The 16,123-nt window shown below is 46.8% G+C and overlaps 1 protein-coding gene across 1 annotated transcript in view; it reads right to left on the reverse strand.

Annotated features, from left to right (window-relative positions):
* Positions 1-698: 698 nt before the first annotated feature.
* The window catches only part of LOC116990052, a 122,121-nt gene continuing 106,696 nt past the window's right edge, over positions 699-16,123 (reverse strand). Inside the window, exons 13-15 of the mRNA XM_033047578.1 lie at positions 5,186-5,284; positions 1,397-1,443; positions 699-891 (exon numbers count right to left, since the gene is read on the reverse strand). Of these exons, the coding sequence (XP_032903469.1) occupies positions 832-891; positions 1,397-1,443; positions 5,186-5,284 (206 nt within the window). The 3' untranslated portion in view covers positions 699-831. The remainder of the gene's footprint in view (positions 892-1,396; positions 1,444-5,185; positions 5,285-16,123) is intronic.

The following is a 16,123-nucleotide window of genomic DNA, read 5'->3' on the forward strand; positions in this document are numbered from 1 at the left end:
TGCCTTTCAATGACTTGGCCTAAGGGGAGCATATACAGGAAGAAGATAATGGGGCCAAGGATGAAACCTTGTGGAACCCCACAGCAGAGGCTAGCTGGGGAGGAGAAAGAGTTCCCTATGTTAGTAGAGAAACTCCTACCTTTGAGGTGGGAGATGAACCATCTCAGGGCAGTGCCATCAATACCAACCCCGTACCGGAGACGGTCAATTAGGATTGTGTGGTCGACAGTGTCAAATGCTGCGCTGAGGTCAAGAAGGAGCAGGATTGCACAGTTGCCGGAGTCAAAGGTGAGCAGTAGGTCATTATGTACCTTTAACAAGGCCGACTCTGTGCTGTGGTGAGCCCTGAAACCTGATTGGAAAGTTTCCAAGATAGTATTTTGGTGAAGGTAAGGCATAAGTTGACTTAAAATTACCTTTTCAAGGGCTTTTGAAAGGAAAGGCAGTTTTGAAATGGGTCTGTAGTTGCTTGGCAAGGTGGGGTCGAGGTTAGGTTTTTTCAGGAGGGGCTGAACTGCTATCTACTTCATTGGTGACCCTCGGAATATCCTTGATAGGACTTTGCTGGCTTTACCTTGCACTAAACCATATTTCCTTATCATGTATCTATTCACTGTAAATGGTTCGATTGTAATCATGTATTGTCTATCTGCTGACTGGTTAGCATGCAACAAAAGATTGTCACTGTACCTCAGTGAGCGGGACAATAAACTAAATGAAACTAAACTGAACCGGAGGGAAGATTTTCCAGGCCACTGTTTACAGTAGCTGCCCTCACAGTGACATCTGAAACTGAAGGCTGTCGGGGTCTCTCCGATCCTGCTGAAGGTTTTAGGGTCCCGATTCATGATCTGGTCTGATAGTTTGTAATTCTTGCAATTCTCCATTATCCTAGAATAAACAGAATCCATTTGTTATTTGAATGGCAAAACTTCACATTCAAACTACAGCAGTAAGGGCAGGACAAGACAGGCAGGGAGGAAAGAATATGGTGAGAGAGTGTAGAGGTACAAACAGGACAGAACAAATGATGCAAAGGGAGACAACCAAAGAGGCCACAGTCTGCAGAACCAGATCCAGACTGGGAGAGAAAGTGAATGTCCACATGTTGCATGGAGAACGTGACCAGACACGGCTGTAAATAAAGCACTGAGAGAAACTGAACACCACATTAAATCCAACCAGATACTGTATCATGCACATTAACAGAGGCTAAGATTCCCTCTGGGTTATGTGTGTCAATGTCTGTCAGACCGTGGCGATATAAATATAGTAGCAGATTTCGATCAATGTGTACGTGCATGAGAGCAAGAGGAAGGGGAGGATATCAGTAGATTTATAAACTTATTAAACAATCCTCTACAGAATTCAACAGAAAGTTATCTTAACAAAATACCTGTTCTCTTTCTGCACAGCTGTCTCTGTTAGTTTCTTCATGTCTGCCTATAATGAATAAAATAACCTTTTACAACTCTGCACATATACACAATATTGCCAGATTATTTGTGGCTCATTCCAGTCCCTAAACAGTAACAACTCACCTTTGCTCTATCACTTTAACCGATATCAGTGCATCCATTCCGCCCAGGTGAGTTTGAATAGTAAGTGCAGTTGGTCTCTCTGGGTAACCGACTGAGGAAGGTGCGGGATGAGACCGTGGGAAAAGGTGAACCGATCAATGAGAGTTGCTTTACCTACAGGGCCCTAAAGGTCACTTTCTGAGGAGATTCACACAGAGAAAATCAGGAACTTCTGCTTCCCCGGTCTGTGACTGTCCCCTGGGCTCGGAGAGCATGGAGACTGGATACAGACTCCCAACCTGCACCGGGAGCCGGGTCAGGAAATCTGCCTTCTCACTGCTCGTCTTTCCCATGAGGTCAGTCATCTCATTCCCATTTCCTTCATTATTCCCTGTACCCTTGCTCCCGGCACAGCCTCATCAATCCAACAGGCGGGCAATCAAGCAGCAGATCATTGGCCAATTCCCCACATCTGCTCCCATTGTCCGTGAATCCCTTCACCAGCCATCCTGAGAATGTGTGTGGAAACCCAAATTTACTCTTGTCACAAGCGGGATGACATGAAAGATGTCAGTCAGCTCATTGATCTACTCCCAGAGCCCCATCCCCCCCACTGGAGCATCCAGCTGTTCCTTCCAATAACCCAGGGCTGGGTCTCCACCATCCCTCCCCTCCTGGGAAAGGTTCCAACCACTGATTGGCCTCCATGGGATGGAAAAACCTATGTTTTCTCTTTGTGGCTCAAACATGCCCCTCAAAGGACTGCTCCTGACTCTCTGCCTGCAGGATTGCTGGAATTTCCAGATAGAAAATGACAAGGCCCATCAACCTGTTTCAATCACCCCCGCTGTCTGATGTTCTAGTGACGACAGAGACCAGATTTTCCCAAATGGGTTCCCCGCCTGCACTCACCACTCCTCCAGACCAGGGACGTGCCGTCAGGGTAGGCAAAGTAGGCAGTGCCTACCCTGACTAAAATTATAAAAAGGTAATTATTAAATATAAATAGTAAAGATTTCCAATTCATTTACTATTGGCAACTTAATGCACAAAATTACATGCATCATTTATTTAATGGTTATTATTTTCCCGATTTCATCGATCTCTAAGGTAGGCATAATTCTCTCATGCCTTTAATCCACAGTGCATGTAATACGTGAAACTATGTTCAATGCACGTGCCATGGATGCTGCTTCAAGCCTTCACTTACAGCGGACAATAAAGGCAGCTGAAATTCTGCTTTGTGTTCATCGTCCACCTGTTTTCTTGGCGGGTTTTTCAATCAAAGGGAGAAGAATGGAGTTTGTGTACAAATAATGTGGTACGTAAATTTCCTCGCACTATATGTTTTTAAAATATTTTATTAAGTGATAAGGCTTTTGAAGACACATTACTTTATATAAATCGACTGACTGCCTACTGGAGAGGAGACCAATCTGCGCATGCGCGGTTTTCCAGATTTTTTTAATTCGACTGACTGCCTACGCTGAGTAATTACTCATGGCCCATGCCTGCTCCAGACGTACCCTCTACGGATCCGGAACACCAATCCTGATGCCCGACAGTCCAAGGCTTTGGATTGGGTGATGTAGGCCGCCTAGAGCAAGACCCACAGACAAACACCTCTGGAAACCTCAGGCATCCACAGCCCTCGCCCAATGACAGACATTACAACTGTTAACTTTGAAATAACTTGATCAAAATGAAAATATTTAAATAATTCTAAACTAAATTGATTAAAATATATAGTTTATTCCACCACCCTGGCACAGAGTCTGAGAGCAGATTCCTCAACCAGGAAAGCTCAGTTAGTTTCTGCTCCACCTGTAGATCCATGCATAGTGCAGCAGCCGTTCAATGGGGAATTCAGCCAGAAAGTTCAAGGATATTGAAATTGCATGGCCTATAACGTTTACTGATAACCCCGCCATCAAAGGGATTTACAGAAGGTGCTGCCTCAAAAAAAAACGAATATTCAAAGATATATATAAATGACTTGGATGTATTTGTAGACAGGTTGGTTGGAAAGTCTGCAGATGACACCAAGGTCATGGATTGTGAGGAAGGCCATCATGGATTCTGAGGAAAGTATACAGTGGGATGTAGGCCAGGTACAGAAAATGGCAGATGGAGTTTAGTCTGTGCGTGTGATGCATTGCACTTTGGGAGGTCAAATGTAAGGGCAAAATATAATTAATGGCATTATCTGTAGCATCTTTGATGTACAAGGGGGTCTTGGGGGTCTACATCCACAACTCCCTGAAAGTGGTAACACAAGTAGATAGAGGGGTAAAGACGTCATGTTGTATTCTTGCCTTCATAGGTCAGGGTATTGAACATGAGAGTCAGGAGGTCATGTTGAAGCTTTGTAGGATTTTGGTTAGGCTGCAATTAGAGTATTGCGTGCAGTTCTGGTCACAGAAAGGATGTGGAGACTTTGGAAAGGGTGCAGAGGAGGATTACCAGAATGCTGCTTGGATTTGAGGGTATTAGTTACAGTGATAGGTTGGAGAGACTTGGTTTGTTTTCCCTGGACCACTGGAGGTTGCAGGGAGACCTGTTAGAAGAAGAAGAAAAGAAAAAAAAAAGTACTGACACTTTTGAAAAATATAAAAGTGGATAAGTCTCCAAGTCCTGACAGGATATTCCCTAGGACATTGAGGGAAGTTAGTGTAGAAATAGCAGGGGCTATGACAGAAAATAAATATTTCATATGAATTGATGCGAGGCATTGATAGGGTATAGTCAGAACTTTTTTTGAAGGGATGGAAATATCAAATACTAGAGGGCTTTAAGGTGAAGGGGGCATAGTTTAAAGGAAATATTCTGGGCAATTTATTTTTAACAAAGAGGTTGGTGAGGGTCTGGAATGCGCTGGCGCGGATGCTGCTGCAGACAAGATACAATAGTGGCAATAATGAGAATTTGGACAAGCACATCGATATACAGGGACTGGAGGTATATGGACTATGTGCAAGCAGATATGGGTTGGTCCTAGCATCTTGATCGGCATAGACATTGTGACCCGAAGGGCTTGTTCCTGTGCTGCATTGTTCTACATTCTATCCACACCGGCTGGGCCATACTCTCATCTCGGTGCTACCATCAGGAAGAAGGTATAGGAACATGAAAACCATGATTTCCATGTTCAAAAACAACTTCCTCCCAGCAACCATCAAGCTCTTGATTACTGCACAACACTAATCACTGCCTCAGCAACAATAATCTACCTGGACTTTGTTTTGGTTACACCATATCGGCATTACACTATTATGATCTGGTATTATTGATTATTAAATTATTGTATTATTGATTATAGTAAACTTACTTGTGTATTTTCCATTAACGGCCGGTAAATCTGCAGCAAGTAAGGATTTAATTGTTCCATTGCAGTACATATGGCAAATAAACACTCTCAACTTGATCTCTATATTCCAGGGGAATCCTGACCCCCACTGGCATTTGTGCTGGAAATATCAGCAGCCAAGAGTGGAATTTCCAGCAGGACCTAGCAAATTCCAGGCTGGAGCAGTTCCTGAATGCCAACAGACAGTCGGGGACAGACTGGGAATGTGCTAGAGGTTTCCCCATAACTGCTCCTTTCAGAATGCAAGACCTGGGAGGAGACCATATTCTTTAGAAAATGCCTGTATTTTGACACTTACTTTGGCAAACCGGGAAGGACCTGGATAATGCTATCACACATGTGACCATTGATAAAATGGGTATGATCCAGATGGGAATGTTGGTGTCACAGTCTTGATCTGAAATATATAACAAGAAAGGTTGAACAAGTTAGGACTTTATTCTTTGGAGCGCAGAAGGTTAAGGGGGGACTTGATAGAGGTCTTTAAAATGATGAGGGATAGACAGAGTTGACGTGGATAAGCTTTTCCCACTGAGAGTAGGGAAGATTCAAACAAGGGGACATGACTTGAGAATTAAGGGATAGAAGTTTAGGGGTAACATGAGGGGGAACTTCTTTACTCAGAGAGTGGTGGCTGTGTGGAATGAGCTTCCAGTGAAGGTGGTGGAGGCAGGTTCGTTTTTATCATTTAAAAATAAATTGGATAGTTATATGGACGGGAAAGGAATGGAGGGTTATGGTGTGAGCGCAGGTAGATGGGACATGGGGAGAATACGTGTTCGGCACGGACTAGAAGGGTCGAGCTGGCCTGTTTCCGTGCTGTAATTGTTATATGGTTATATGGTTATAACAGTGCACACAACAAGTAAATTCACAAGTTGCCCCACATCTGCTCAACATTTTAACTGCACTTTTAACACAGTAACATGTCCATTAGCACTTTCTGGAACAGCATTGTTAAACAGTATCTAACACAAAGCAATGAGTTAATAAAAGTAAGGTGGACAATTTTATCCCAGATAAATCAGTTATTAATCAAACAATGTGATCTTTTAAAACATAATAAAAATTAGATGCACAATAAACTTAGCCACTTTCAACTTTGCACATCACCGGTTGGGAAATGCTATGCCTACCGTTGGAACCCTTGACACTGACTCCAAGCTAATCCCTTCACACTGCTCTTTGGTGATGCTGGTTAATGCACCAATGGACAAAGTGCTGGTGTAACTCAGCATGTCAGGCAGTATGACATAAAAAGCTGGCTCAACTACAACTTCCAACAACTTACCTGGATCAGAAAAACGGCAGAAATCGGTGCCGTTTCGGACAAGCTGCTTGAGCACCTCAAGGCTCTCGCAATTTCGCGACCTCCCGCAGCTGCGGGAGCCCCTGACTTTAAATTTTCCCACGCTGGCTGTGGAACTCCCGACCCGACTGAGGAACCCAGGTACGGTATCTGGCGACACCGGGGTGACCCCCGGAGCCGACGAGCTGGATCTTCCAGGAACAACGAAGCTGGAGCTGCCGACTTTGAGGGAACCCCCGTTCGTTACGGAGCTGGAGCTGCCGTCTGTGAGGGAAGCCCCGTTCCAGCGCAGGTTCGCAGAAACAGCAGGTACAGCAAGTACAGTACCTGGAAACAAAGGGGAGGCCTCCATTGTGTCCGGAAACGTGGCTGACGGGCAGGACCAGGTCAGAATGAAGCGCATGGGACTTCGGCCCCCTCTCCCTACTATCCTACTGGCCAATGTACAGTCGCTTGAAAACAAAGTGGAGGATTTAAGGGCAAGACTGCTTTATCAAAGGGAGCTGAGGGAATGCTCTGTGTTCTGTTTCACAGAGACATGGCTCACCCTCAGCTCCCCAGACTCAGCGGTCCAGCCTGAATGGTTCTCCATCCACCGTATGGACCGTACCCTGGCATCTGGGAAAGGGAGAGGAGGGGGCGTCTGCCTCATGGTCAACTCTGCGTGGTGCTCAGACGTGGCAGTCCTGTCCAACTCCTGCTCTCCACACCTCGAACATCTGGCGGTGAAGTGCCGTCCCTTCTACCTCCCAAGGGAATTCACCTCCATTATCCTGTCCGCGGTCTACATCCCACCCCAGGCAGACGTCCATCTGGCACTGGAGGAGCTGCACGCCGTGGTCAACAAACACCAGACGTCTTACCCCGAGGCACTTACCACCATTGCTGGGGACTTCAATAAGGCAAACCTAAAGAAATCACTCCCTAGCTTCCACCAACATGTCTCCTGCTGCACCAGAGGACCTAACACCCTCAACCACTGCTACACCACCATCAAGAATGCCTATCGTTCTATCCCTCGCCCTCACTTCGGTAAATCCGACCATACCGCGGTGCTGCTTCTTCCTGCCTACAGACAGCAATTAAAGAGCGCACCCCCAGAAGTGAGGACAGTACAGAGCTGGTCGGGGGGGGGGGGGGGGGGGGGGGGGCAGAAGAACAACTCCAGGACTGTTTGGAGTCTGTAGACTGGGCAATGTTCAAGGTCTCGGCAACGGACTTGAACGAATACGCCACAGTTGTTACAGACTTCGTAAAGAAATGTGTGGAGGACTGCATCCCGACAAAAACTTTCCGCGTGTTTCCCAATCAGAAACTTTGGATGAACTTTGAGATCCGCACTCTTCTGAAGTCACAGGGCATTCACTTCCAATGATACAGTGGCCTACATGAAGTCCAGATACGACCTTGGTAAGGCCATCAAAAAGGCCAAAAGGGACTTCTGCTCCAAACTGGAGGATGAAACAGATGTTCGGCAGCTGTGGTGGGGCCTGAATGCAATCACCTCCTACAAGGCGAAACCAGGAGGCAGCTCGAATGTCGGCGAAACATCACTCCCTGACGAGCTCAATGCGTTTTACGCACGCTTTGATAGGGAGAATACTGATGTGCCTTCCCGATCCCCCATTCGCTGTGATGGCATTTCAGTCTCAGTCAGCATTTCAGTCTCAGGCCAACGTCAGGAATCCTTCAGAGGGGTGAACCCCCAAAAAGCACCTGGACCTGATGGTATACCCGGTCGTGTCCTAAAAACCTGTGCGGACCAACTGGCTGGAGTTTTTACGGACATTTTCAACCTCTCACTTCTGAGGTCTGAGGTCCCCACCTGCTTTAAAAGGGCATCAATTATACCAGTGCCCAAGAAGAGTAAGGTGACGTGCCTCAATGACTATCGACCAGTGGCACCAACGCCGGTGGTGATGAAGTGCTTTGAGAGGTAGATCATGGAGCAAATCAACTCCTACCTCGACAAAAACCTGGACCCACTACAGTTCGCTTACCGCCACAACAGATCAACGGTGGATGCGATCTCGCTTGCCCTCCACTCCGCACTGGACCACTTGGACAACAAAAACTCATATGTCAGGCTGTTGTTCATCGATTACAGCTCAGCATTTAACACAATCATCCCCTCCAAACTGGTTACCAAACTCGCCGAACTGGGTCTCTGCGCATCCCTCTGCAATTGGATCCTCGACTTCCTCATTCACAGACAACAGTCTGTTCATATTGGTGTAAATGTGTCAGCCTCGATAACAATCAGCACGGGAGCACCTCAAGGCTGCGTGCTCAGCCCCCTGCTGTACTCACTCTATACCCATAACTGCGTAGCCAATCACAGTGCGAACTCCATCATCAAGTTCGCTGACGACACCACTGTTGTGGGGCGTATCACCGATGGGGATGAGTCAGATTATAGAAGAGAGATCGAGCAACTGTCCATATGGTGCCAGCGCAATAACCTGGCCCTCGACACCAGCAAAACCAAGGAACTGATTATGGACTTTGGAAGGAGTAGGAGGGGGACCCACAGCCCCATTTATATCATGGTTGAAAGGGTCAAGAGCTTCAAATTCCTGGGCATGCACATCTCTGAAGATCCTTCCTGGTCCGATAACACTAATGCCATTACGAAGAAAGCTCATCAGCGCCTCTACTTCCTGAGAAGATTACGGAGAGTCGGTTTGTCAAGGAAGACTCTCTCTAACATCTACAGGTGCACAGTAGAGAGCATGCTGACCGGTTGCATCATGGCTTGGTTCGGCAATTTGAGCGCCCTGGAGAGGAAAAGACTACAAAAAGTAGTAAACACTGCCCAGTCCATCATCGGCTCTGACCTTCCTTCCATCGAGGGGATCTATCGTAGTCGCATCCTCAAAAAGGCTGGCAGTATCATTAAAGACCCACACCATCCTGGCCACACACTCATCTCCCTGCTACCTTCAGGTAGAAGGTACAGGAGCCTGAAGACTGCAACAACCAGGTTCAGGAATAGCTACTTCCTCTCAGCCATCAGGCTATTAAACCTGGCTCGGACAAAACTCTGATTATTAGCAACCACTTTCTGTTATTTGCACTTTATCAGTTTATTTATTCATGTGTGTATATATTTATATCATGGTATATGAACACACTTATCTGTTTTGTAGTAAATGCCTACTATGTTCTGTGTGCTTAAGCAAAGCAAGAATTTCATTGTCCTATACAGGGACACATGACAATAAGCTCACTTGAACTTGAACTTGAGTAATTCAGCGGGATAGGCAGCATCTCTGGAGAGAAGGAATGGGTGATGTTTCGATGATACATTGCAGTCAGGTGCGCAACCTGCCCTATAATATCTGAGTCATAGAGCCATATAGCATGGAAACAGCCCTTCAGCCCAGCTCATCTATGACAATCAAATGCCCATCAATGTTAGTCTAATGTGACCCATATTCCTCTCAACATTTCCTCTCCATGTAGCTGTCCAAACGTCTTTTAAATGTTGTTATAGTACCAGCCTCAACCACTTCCTCGAGCGGTTCATTCCATATATGTTTAACCGTCGGTGTAAATGAATTCCCCTATTACCGGGTAAGATGTGTACATGAGACATCAAAGGGGACAGAGCTCAGGGTAAATGTAAAATTGATCATTGTTAGCTTGGGGAAGGTGGCAATGAAGCATACAAAGATAAAATTGAATCAGGAAGATAGTCAGACTAGGATGGGGAGGGATGGTCTTGATTCCCCAACCGTTGAGAAATGACTCCGTTGATTTATAATTTCTACATGATTTTATACATTTCTACAAAATTGCCCCCCAGTCTCCTATCTTCCAAGGAATAAAGTCCAAGCATGCTCGACCTCATCCTTGAACGCAGGGTTAGAACATAGAATTAGGGTTCTAGTCCATAGATTCCGAAAAGTGGCAACACAAGTATAGAATTGTAAAGAAGGCATATGAAATGCTTTCCTGAATCGGTCAGGACATTGAGTATAACAGTCAGAAAGCTTGGAGCTTTATAATACTCTGGAGTATTGTTGCAGTTCTGGTCGCCTCATTGAGGGATACAGACCTGAGGAAGAGGTTTACCAGAATGTTTCCTGCAAGAAACTATTGGCTACAAGGAGAGGATGGACACACTTGGATTGTTTTCCCTGAGACATTGGAGGTTGATAGAAGTATTTAAGATTATGAGAGGCACAGATAGGGAGATAATCAGAGCCTTTTTCCCAGGATGGAAATGTCAATGACCAGAAGGCATAGTTTTGAGATCAGAGGGAGAAAGTTTAAAGAGATATGCGGGGCAAGTTTAAAAAAAAACAAAGATGGGTACCTGAAACGCGCAGTCAGGGGTGGTGGTGCGAGCTGACACGACTGTGTCCTTTTGATAAACACATGGATAGGCAGAGAATAGAGGGTCACGTGAAGGCAGCAGAAATATGTTTATCTTGGTATCGTGTTTGGCATGAACATCGTGGGCAGAAGGGCCTATTCCTGTGTTGTACTGTTCTATATTCTATGTTCATAAATGTGAGTCCATCTCTGCCCCAGTGATCGTCAGGTCCACCGTTACTGCTCGCCACTCAGTGAAACAAATTAGGAGGTATTTTTATCCATGGAAAGAGAAACCGTTAACATGTAAAGTCAAATAGCCGTCTTCACAACTCTTTCCACTGATGCTGCCTGACCTGCCAAATGTTCCTACATTTTCTATTGTTGTTTCCAGCTTTTGCAGATTTTCTGTTCTAATTTTCTGTCTCGAATAAGCCAACTAACTGTGAAAAAGACCAAATTCAAACCAGTAAATTTGTTAAACATTAAGAGCAAAACAAGAAAGTTGTAAAACCTGTAAAATTTCCCACACACACAGATCCCTGCTTTTGCACCCTGTAATGTCAGCGCTAATTACATTGTGCATTAGCAATTGCTAACAGTGCATCATCTCTCCAACAATGATCGTACCTTCACCCTCCCCCTCCAATACTGACGGTAACTTCCTCCTCTCACCCCTCTCATAACAGTGTTGGCTAATCTATTATTTCTGAAGAGTCTGAAGAAGGGTCTCGACCCAAATTGTCACCTATTCCTTTTCTCGAGAGATGCTGTCTGACCTGCTTACTCCAGCTTTTTGTGTCTATCTTCTGTTGTTTAACAATTTATTTCTTGATTTTGCCAATACACATGGTAGTTACATTTTTAAGACGACAGGAAATAGAAATCACACTCACTCACTACATCAGATCAACTGCAAAACAGGAAAACTATCGCAGAGTATTGCTTCTCGGTGGCCTGTGACTAGTGGTGTGCCTCGGGGTTTGGTGCTGGGTTCGTTACTGTTTGTCATCTATATCAACAGATGATAACGTATAACCATATAACAATTACAGCACGGAAACAGGCCAACTTGGGCCTTCTAGTCCGTGCCGAACATGTATCCTCCCCTATTCCCATCTACCTGCACTCAGACCATAACCCTCCATTCCTTTCCCGTCCATATAACTATCAAATTTATTTTTAAATGATAAAATCGAACCTGCCTCCACCACCTTCCCTGGAAGCTCATTCCACACAGCTACCACTCTCTGAGTAAAGAAGTTCCCCCTCATGTACCCCTAAACTTTTGTCCCTTAATTCTGGAGTCATGTCCTCTTGTTTGAATCTTCCTTACTCTCAGTGGGAAAAGCTTATCCACGTCAACTCTGTCTATCCCTCTCATCATTTTAAAGACCTCTATCAAGTCCCCCTTAACCTGCACTCCAAAGAATAAAGCCCTAACTTGTTCAACCTTTCTCTTTAACTTAGTTGCTGAAACCCAGGCAACATTCTAGTAAATCTCCTCTGTACTCTCTCTATTTTGTTGACATCCTTCCTATAATTAGGCGACCAAAATTGTACACCATACTCCAGAATTGGCCTCACCAATGCCTTGTACAATTTTAACATTACATCCCAACTTCTATACTCAATGCTCTGATTTATAAAGGCCAGCACACCAAAAGCTAATCTTGGCAAGATTAGCAAATTTGCAGATGATACGAAAGGGGATGGTTTTGCACATTGTGCGGATGGTTATGAAAAAGTGCAGCAAGATCTTGATCGTTTGGCCAGGTGGGCTGAGGAATGGTTGATGGAATGTGTTGCATTTTGGGAAGTCTATCATGGGCAGGACATACATGGTGAATGGTAGAGCTCTGGAGAGTGTTGTAGAGCAGAGGGATCTAGGAGTGCAGGTGCATGGTTGATTGAAGGTGGAGTCGCAGGCGGATAGGGTGGTCAAAAATACTTTTGGCACATTGGCCTTCATCAGTCAGAGTATTGAGTATATGTTGGGAAGTTATGTTGCAGTTGTATAAGACATTGATGAGGCCACATTTAGAGTTTTGTATTCAATTCTGGACACCATGTTTTAGGAAAGATGTCAAGCTGGAAAGGGTATAGATGAGATTAACAAGGGTTTTGCCAGGACCTGAGGGTCAGAGCAATTGGGAGATGTTGAGTAGGCTAGGACACTATTCCTTGGAGTGCAGGAGGATGAGGTGTGATCTTATAGAGGTGTATAAAATCATGACAGGAATAGATCGGGTAAATGCACAGCGTCTCTTGCCCAGTGTAGGTGAATCGAGGACCAGAGGCAAAGGTTTAAGGTAATGGGGAAAAGATTTAATAGGAATTTGAAGGGTAACTATTTCACACAAAGGGTGGTGGGCGTATGAAAGGAGATGCCAGTGGAGGTAGTTGAGGCAGGGACTATCCTAACATTTAAGACACAGTTAGACAGGTACATGGATGGTACAGGTTTGGAAGGATTTGGGCCAAACGCAGGCAGGTGGGACTAATGTAGCTGGGATTTATTGGCCGGTGTGGGCAAGTTGGGCTGAAGGGCCTGTTTCCATGCTATATCACTCTATTGTCAAACAACAAACTGCCGGACTCCCAGAATCAAAACTTAGATCCAATCCCCCAGACTCCTCATGTATCCCAGGTCTCTGACCAAGATCGGTCAAAATCAGCATGGATTTATGAAGAGAAAATCATGTTTGACTAATCTTCTGGAATTTTTTGAGGATGTAAGTAGAATTGATAAGGGAGAGTCAGTTGATGTGGTGTATCTGGACTTTCAAAAAGCCTTTGACAAAGTCCCACACAAGAGAATAGTGTGCAAAATTAGAGCACATGGTATTGGGGGAAGGGTATTGTTATGGATAGAGAACAAGTTGACAGACAGGAAATAAAGAGTAGGAATTATACCTCCTCTGTTTTGGACGTTATGAACTCCACCATTAACAGTGTCACCTCCCTCAAACGGATAACCACGTTCCCGAATCAGAAGCCATGGATGAACAGACAGGTGAGGCTACTGCTGAAGGCATGTGACACCGCTTTCAGGTCAGGCGATGCTCAAGCCTACAGTTCATCCAGGGCTAACCTGAAGAGGGGCATCAAGAAGGCCAAGCACAGCTACAAGCTAAGGATCGAGGAGCCATTCAAGAACAACTCTGACCCCCGACGCATGTGGCAAGGCAACCAGGCCATCACGGAGTATAAACCCACCAACACCACCCCCACATCCAGCAACGCCTCCTTCCTTGAGGAGCTTAACCACTTTTATGGCCGCTTTGACAGGGACAATCAAGAGATGGCCATCAAGGCTGTGCTCCCTGCTGATCACCAGCCCTTCACACTCACCCCCATCGACGTGTATGCGGCACTGAACAGGATTAATGCACGAAAGGCTGCTGGCCCTGACGGCATCCCCGGGCGCGTGCTCAGGACCTGTGCTGCACAGCTGACAGACGTCTGGACTGACATCTTCAATCTGCCACTTGCCCAAGCAGTTGTCCACACGTGCCTTAAAATCACCTCCATCGTGCCGGTGCCAAAACACTCCACAGCGGCAAGCCTCAACAACTTCCACCCAGTTGCACTTACTCCCTACATCACTAAGTGCTTTGAGAGGCTGGTCCAAGCACACCTCAAAGGCTGCCTACCTCCCACACTGGACCCCCATCAGTTCGCCTACTGCAAGAACAGGAATACGGAGGATGCCATCTCCACGGCACTTCACTCCGCCCTCTCCCACCTCGACAACAGAGACACCTACGTAAGAATGCTGTTCATCAATTATAGCTCAGCATTCAACACCATTATCCCCTCCAAACTGTTCACCAAACTCATCGACTTGGGCATCGACCCCTCCCTCCTCAACTGGATACAGGACTTTCAAACCAACAGACCCCAGTCTGTTAGATTAGACAACTACACCTCTTTAATCCGGAAGTGGCGGCACTGCCCTGGCAGCAGCGGCTCGCCTGCAGTCCGTTTGTTTTTACTTTTTTGTGTCGTTTTTTTTCGTTTTGTCTAGTTAAGTTTTTGGTTTTTAGGTTGTGTTTATGTGTGTGGGGGGGGGGGGGGGGGGGGGGGGGTTGAAACAGGGCTTGCTGTCTCTCCCTTCGGGGGAGGCTTAATGGCGGAGCTGGAGACTCCGGAGGCAGAGCCAGTCAGGACTTGCCCTGGGCTCGCTACCGTGAGGGCGGTCCGGCTCGGGGCTGGAATGGCGCTCCCGTGAGGGGCTGTGACGCTCCCGTGAGGGCGGCCTGGCGCGGGGCTGAGACTCTCCCATGAGGGGCTGTGGCGCTCCCGTCGGGGCGGCCCAGCCCGAGGGTGGATCGGCACTCCCGTCGGAGCGGCCCAGCTCGAGGGAGGAACGGCACTCACGTGAGGGCGATCCGGCTCGGGGCTGGAACGGTGCTCCGGTGGCTGGGACGGCGTTCTGGCGGCGGCGACCTGAGTCCGGGGTTCAGCGCGGGCCAGCGGCTGCGTGTGCTGGACTGGAGGGCGGCAGCTTCGACCACCCCGGGCCGCGGTGTTTGAGCCGGCCCGTTGCGGGGTTCGGTGAGCCGCGGGACTGTTTGTACCATCGCCCGGTGGGGTATCGCCTCAGCGCAGAGGGAGAAGAGGAGGGATGAGACTGCAGCCCTAAGATTTTTGCCTCCACCACAATGAGGAGGTGCTTGGAGGACTCACTGTGGTGGATGTTAATTTGTGTTTATTGTTGTTTATTATTGTATTATTGTATGTATGACTGCAGGTACGAAATTTCGTTCAGACCGTAAGGTCTGAATGACAATAAAGGTCATTCTAATTCTAATTCTATTCTAACCCTCACCATAAACACCAGTGTTCCACAGAGCTGTGTGCTGAGACCTCTCCTCTACTCCCTCTTCACCTACGACTGCACACCTGTACATGGTACAAACACCATCATCATGTATGCAGATGCTTAAACGGTGATTGGCCTCATCAGCAACAACGATGAGTTGGCCTATAGGGAGGAGGTCCAGCTCCTAGCAGCATGGTATGCTGACAACAACCTGGCCCTTAACACAAAGACCAAGGAGCTCATTGTGGACTACAGAAGGTCTAGGGATGGCACGCACACCCCCATCCATATTAACTGGACGGAGGTGGAACGCGTTTCCAGCTTAAGGTTTTTGGGGGTCAACATCTCTTATGACCTCTCTTGGACCCACAATACCTCAGTACTGATCAAGAAGGCTCACCAGCGTCTCTTCTTCCTTAGGAGAATAAAGAAGGTCGATCTGTCTCCTCAGATTCTGGTGAACTTCTACCGCTGCACCATCGAGAGCATCCTTACCAACTGTATTACAGCATGGTATGGCAACTGCTCTGTCACCGACCGGAAAGCGCTGCAGAGGGTGGTGAAAACTGCCCAACGCATCACTGGTTCCACACTCCCTTCCATTGAGTCTGTCCAGAGCAAGCGATGTCTGCGAAGGGCGCGCAGCATCGTCAAGGACTGCTCTCACCCCAACCACAGATTGTTTACTCTCCTCCCATCTGTGAGGTGCTACAGGTCTCTCCGTTGCTGGACCAGCAGGTTCAGGAATAGCTTCGTCCCTGCAGCTGTTACTCTACTTA

The sequence above is a fragment of the Amblyraja radiata genome, chromosome 30 (genome assembly GCF_010909765.2).
Source record: "Amblyraja radiata isolate CabotCenter1 chromosome 30, sAmbRad1.1.pri, whole genome shotgun sequence".
NCBI classification, from domain to species: domain Eukaryota; kingdom Metazoa; phylum Chordata; class Chondrichthyes; order Rajiformes; family Rajidae; genus Amblyraja; species Amblyraja radiata.